This window comes from Cheilinus undulatus, linkage group 8 (assembly GCF_018320785.1).
Source record: "Cheilinus undulatus linkage group 8, ASM1832078v1, whole genome shotgun sequence".
In the NCBI taxonomy this organism is placed as follows: Eukaryota; Metazoa; Chordata; class Actinopteri; order Labriformes; family Labridae; genus Cheilinus; species Cheilinus undulatus.
In genome coordinates, this window is record NC_054872.1 from 28,439,811 (window position 1) to 28,445,928 (window position 6,118).

Consider the following 6,118-nt stretch of genomic DNA (forward strand, 5'->3'; position numbering starts at 1 on the left):
TAAGTGATCCTTAGTGATCCGATAACAAGCGGCTCTAAAATGACTGCATGATCATCCTCGGCTTTGAGGCATGCACCACCTCCCATTGGACACACGGTGGCAGCAGCGCTCCACTGCTCAGATGCCTACTTCAACGTTGTAATGCGTTATTTTGTGGTGATGGCCACTTTCCCTCTCGATTTTGACTAAGCCCCTGAAGCGTTTTTAAGCGTGTTTGTATCTCGTTTAAATTGATCTAAAAATGTCTTCTTTAAATCTTTCCTCAGATTTCTTCTTACTGATTTGCTTTTAGCTGTCACTCTTTTAGAGCAACAAACTAACTCTCTCTCTAACATCACCCACAGAGTGACAAAAAGATAAAGAAACTGCTACACAATTCTACTGTCAAAGTTAAAAGCAGAGAAGATAAAAACTGGAAAAGGTCATTCAGGGTTAAATAAAACTTTACCTGAAATAGAAAACAGCTTTGAAAAGTGTGAAAATTCATTTTAATATTAAAGTACAACTCTATGATGACACGCAGTTACACCATCCAATACAGTAGGTGGCGGCATGCACCTTTAGATGTGGTGCTTATTCTGCCGATGAACTCAGAGCAGAAGAAGAAGAAGTATACATCCGGATGATGTTGCTGTTCGGCAGTGGTAAACAACTAACGCTAAAGCATAATCTTTTTTTGTTGATTTCAAAAACTTCACTGAGCAGAAATGGCATCTCAGATCCCCATAACTGTGAGGGCTCAGCCGGCAGCTGCCAGCTCCGCCGCTAACCGGGGAAAGAAACGACCCGGGAGTCCGGCAGTTTCAGCCGCTTCACAGGCCTCCGGGAGCGGCAACAAGAAGAAGAAAGGACAGCTGACAACGGCACCAGCAACCCAAACACCGGTAATGACACATGTGTGACCGCGACGAAAGAAACCACAGTGAACAGCATCGACTACAGTGTGTTTCCTGGTTTTATGGGGGAGCTAACGATTAAATATGAACGGATTCTGGACTAGAGACGAAGGGAGAGAGTGCTTTTATATATTAGAGTGAAATAACGTCTTATTATATTCAACAGGACACAATTACGACTAAAAATGCCAAAACAAGACTTAAAATAAGGTGCCCATATGGCGTTATGGTGATCTGGTTCATCAAAGTAATAGCTAGGAGAGGAAAATACTAACAAATCTGTATGTTAAATCTGAGGTAATCTGTACTGTAAAATGAAACAATATACAGGTGTTAAGTATAAAGCACTGGTTCTCAATTGGTGGGTCGGGACCACAAAGCAAGCCACGAAGGTTTTCTCAGTGGATATTGCAACAAAATTGTACCAAAAAGCATGTGGTGTATGAAGTTAAGAAGTCTCTGTGCTGAAAGAAATCAATGAATTTCATTCATGTCAATTCAGTACTAAAAACTTTAATTGTCCTTGGGGGGGTTCAAGTCTCAGTGACTCAGTTTTGCTGTGACTACATCTCAGTTTGCTCATCTTGTTGTCTTTTTGGGAATAAAGCTAGTTTCCCAGGATAATGTGATCTTGTAATTTCCAGAAAACATCCAACATTTGCATGTTATCATGGGAAACGATTTCAAATAAGGATCACGCCCTTCTGGTTTCTGACATCAGCAGCAGATTCTCCACTTTGTTGTGTCCCTATGAAGGAGGTATCAATGCCAGAATAAATTGTATATCTCATGTGAAAATGAATAAAATAACACGTACACTATGTGCTATGTAATATGAGGTGTATAAGGAACAAGAAAACAGTATCAAAGTATTAAAGAGTATTAAAGATATTATGACTGTTTCAAGAGTTGTACTTCATATCTTATCAGGTTACAGCAGTGGAGTCTGTGGCAGAGCTGAAGGCTGCAGGATCAGCAGATGTTGGTCCTCTTGTCCCCACAGAGTCCACAGCAAAGCCTCCTCCTTTTAAAGACCCAAATTTTATGGTGAGTAGTGATATCTATTTAGATTATTAGTTTTTTTCCTCTTAGTTTTGCACCTTATTTTCATTTCTTAATCTCCCTATACCATGTCAGCATTCAGGGATTGGTGGAGCAGCAGCAGGGAAAAAGAACAGGACCTGGAAAAATCTCAAACAGATCCTGGCTTTGGAGCGGACGTTACCCTGGAAGTTCAATGATCCTAACTGTGAGTTTAGTTTTCTACCTGACACTTGGGTTTGTTGCTGCTTTGTCTTCAAAATTCTGTTATATCAAAGCAAGTATTTATGCAGAATAATTCCGAAGATTATTTTAGTTACTTTAAAGATGTCCAAAAAAAAAAAAAAAAAAAAAAAAAAAAACCAAGGTTTTATCTACAGTGCTTAACAAATTTATTAGACCACCCTAACCCTAACCAAAGTAAGGTTTATGCCACAGCTGCCCTAAATTAACAGCACTGGTAATTAACAAAACCATTTTAATGTTTCTGCAATGGTTAATACACCAATATGTAGAAGCTCTTTATTCCAAATAATATTTTTAATGCTAAAATATAATTATTATTGTTATCCATGAATTTTCAAATTTACTGATTTACAAAAAAACTGAAAAAATAGTAAAGCACATTAATATTTCTTGATTAATATGTCAAATGATAGTTATTTACTTGCATTCCTGAACAGAAAAAATAGTTTTAGTGGTTGAATGTTATGCTTGATTAATTTCTGACTTCTAAGAGAAGCCCAGTGAGCTCCAATTTGGGTGAATTCAGTTTGAAATTCCTCATTCCTGTTCAAAATGGTAAAACGTTGAGAGCTCACTCAAAATGAAAGAGTCCGCATTAAAGCACTTCATGATGCTGGATGATCTTTGAGACAAATATGACAGGTGGTCTAATAAATTTGTTAAGCACTGTATGTTTCACAGTGTCTTTTTAACAGCAAGTCATTTCATGACTCTAATAAGCTGAACTGGTCTTGGTTCCAAAAAAAGTATATACATACAGTGCCGTGAAAAATTATTTGCCTCTTTGTGTTATAGATCATCAAACCAATTCTAATATCTCACAAAGACAACCCAAGTAAAAAGAAAATGCAGCTTCTAAATTATGATTTTATTTATTAAGGGGAAAGAAATCCAAACCTAACTGGCCCTGTGTGAAAAAGTAATTGCCCCCTGAACCTAATAACTGGTTGTGCGACCCTTAGCAGCAATAACTAAAATCAAGTGTTTGTGATAACCAGTGATGAGTCTTTTGCATCGCTGTAAAGGAATTTTGGCCCTCTCTTCTTCGCAGAATTGTTGTAACTCTAATTGTTTTCAGCATGAACTGCCCATTTAAGGTCACACCACAGCATCTCAATTGGATTTAAAGGGGACATATTTTACCCTTTCGAGACAAGTTTACATTGGTCTCAGGGGTCCCCAAAACATGCCTGTGAAGTTTGTTGCTGAAAAAACACTCCAGTATTGGATTTTTGCATGTCTAAAAACCCCTCTGTTTCAGCCCTATTCAGAATGAGCCATTTCTGTGTCTGTGGCTTTAAATGTTAATGAGCTGTCTGACTCTGCCCCTGACCACACCCCTCTCAAGAAAATGGATGCAGCACTCATGATGTTATGGACACTTTTTTTTCCCCCAAAGTTTAGACTTGAACTTGAACCATCAATCTCCCAGACCGTAGTCAGCAGGGTAACCCACTGAGCTACCCAGCATCTCAGCTGGTAGCTGAGAGGATCAGTAGAGGAGGGCGCTTGAGCTTGAGGTCATGAACTGATGGCCAGACACTGGCCTTCAGGATTTTCTGGTAGGGGGTAGAATTCATTGTTCCATTAATCACATCAAGTGGTCCAGGTCCTGAAGCAGCAAAGCAGCCCCAGACCATCACACTGCCACCACCATGTTTGACTGTTGGCATGATGTTCTTTTATCAAGTGCTGTGTTATTTTTATGCCACATGTAATGGGCTGCACACCTTTCTAAAAGTTAAACTTTTGTCTCATCAGTCCTCAGAATATTTCTTCAAAAGTCTTGGGGATGTTTGTTGGCAAATGTGAGATGAACCTTTGTGTTCTTTTTTGTCAGCAGTGGCTTTGGACTTGGAACTCTCCCATGATGCCATTTTTGCCCAGTGTCTTTCTTATGGTTGAGTCATGAACTCTGACCTTAACTGAGGCCAGTGAGGCCTGCAGTTCTTTGGATGTCATTCTGGGTTTTTTTGTGACCTCCTGGATGAGTCATTGTTGCTCTCTTGGAGTCATTTTGATTGGCTGACCACTCCTGGGAAGGTTCAACACTCTTCCCATTTTTCTCCATTTGTGGATAATGGCTCTGACCGTGGTTCGCTGGAGTTCCAAAGCCCTGAAAATGGCTTTGTAACCTTTTCCAGACTGATAGATTACAGTCACTTTGTTTTGTCATTTATTCTTGTATTTCTTTGGATTGTGGCATGATGTGTTTTTTTTTTTTTTTTTGAGATTTTGTAGCCTACTTCACTTTGTCTGACAGCTTCTATTTAAGTAATTTCTTGATTCAACAAATCTGGTGGTAATCAGGCCTGGGTGTGGCCAGTGAAACTTAACTCAGCTTTCCAAGAACTTTGGTTGATCACAGTTAACTCACGATTTAACAAGGGGGGGAAATTACTTTTTCACATAGGGCCAGATAGGTTTGGATTTTTTTCCCTTTTAATAAATGAAATCATCATTTAAAAACTGTATTTTGTATTAACTTGGGTTGTCTTTGTGAGATATTAAAATTAGTACCACCCAGTAGTTTAGTGGGTGTTAAAAGGGCACAATTTCAACCCATTTTGTAAAAGAGCTCTTAAAATACCCATAACAGTTCTGCTCTGAACTGTTGTTTAACTTACTACCTTTCTGTGCACACAGACTTCAGTATTGACACCCCCCCCTCCTTGTTGCCAGCCAAGAAATACTCTGACATCTCTGGTCTGCCTGTGAGTACTCAGATTTATCAACTTCTTATTGTACTACAATCAGACTAACCATATATCTCCTATACTGAAGACATACTCATATCTCCTCAGGCAAACTACACAGACCCTCAGACAAAACTACGCTTCACATCCTCGGAGGAGTTCTCCTACATCCGCCTCCTCCCCACAGATGTTGTCACAGGCTACCTGGCACTGCGAAAGGCAACATGCATTGTACCCTGACCACTGAGGAAGGCTTAAATCTTGAAAAAAAAAGGTTGAACCAGAACTGAACTCATGTCAGGGGTAAAAGCTCTTGGACCAGGCAGGAGATTCCTGGAGGCGAGCTGCTGTCAGACTGGCAACCAAGCTCTGCAGGCCAATGCAAGAAAGACGGCTGGCACTCAAACAATGGGAACTTCCGTGTGTTTGCACTGCTGTTATCATAAGGGCAGTTTTATAGTTGCTGCTTTGTGACCAATTAATGGGACATTTGTAAAAATTATATGTTTACATGTTACTAGAGGGACTGCTACCTCTAGCTTTTGAGCTGCAATGCAGTTTTTCTATTTCTGATTGATTTATTGACCAGATCAGAGAAAGAACATCTAAAGTTGTTAAGGTTCAGAAATCAGCAAAAAGATGCTTCTCAACTACAATTCTTTTGATGATGTTTCACAGTTTACACACATTTAAGCCCCTGGGCTAAATCTCGAGTGTATTGGTTCCTCTTGAACTTCATACAAGCATTTCTGGTGTGATGCCCTCTTGTGGTAGAACATTTGTTTACGGTGATGTAAACACATTCAACTTAAGGTAGGCAAAAGTCTGAGAGAAAAATGTTACTAAGCAGCTGAAATGTGTCTTACTTTAATTTTAAATATGATCCACTAAGCCCATTAAACTCCATTTCAGTATCTCATTCTCATCTGTGCTTTTTTCTATATTTGTTTTTACATGCCTCTTCTGCTGGAAATTGTTGAATAAAATTACTTTCAGACACAATTTTGTACTTTGTTTTGATGCTTTAGTGCTGTAACTTAAACATCCACAGCTGTTGTAATACGTTAAGCAGGCCTAATTTCATGTGTGTAATATGTAAATGTAGAATTGGTTCCACATGGTTTTAATTCCACAGCTGCATTTGATGTATGATTTGCGCTCTGACTGGTGGCCTGGTGGACGTCTCATTAATCACACATGGCAGGCGTCCAGGATCATTTCCATGGTAGATTTTACACA

At 39.3% G+C, this 6,118-nt stretch overlaps 1 protein-coding gene across 2 annotated transcripts; it reads left to right on the forward strand.

The window, feature by feature from the left end:
* Positions 1–603: 603 nt before the first annotated feature.
* Positions 604–5,871, forward strand: ino80c (INO80 complex subunit C). 2 transcript variants are annotated; one of them, XM_041793657.1, is made up of 5 exons: positions 604–884; positions 1,827–1,943; positions 2,034–2,145; positions 4,830–4,897; positions 4,988–5,871. In XM_041793657.1, the coding sequence occupies exons 1-5, from the start codon at positions 708–710 to the stop codon at positions 5,117–5,119; spliced, it is 606 nt and encodes a 201-aa protein (XP_041649591.1). In that variant the 5' UTR covers positions 604–707; the 3' UTR covers positions 5,120–5,871. The 2 variants fall into 2 exon arrangements, with proteins under 2 accessions (XP_041649591.1, XP_041649592.1); XM_041793658.1 differs by having other exon boundaries at positions 2,041–2,145.
* Positions 5,872–6,118: the final 247 nt, after the last annotated feature.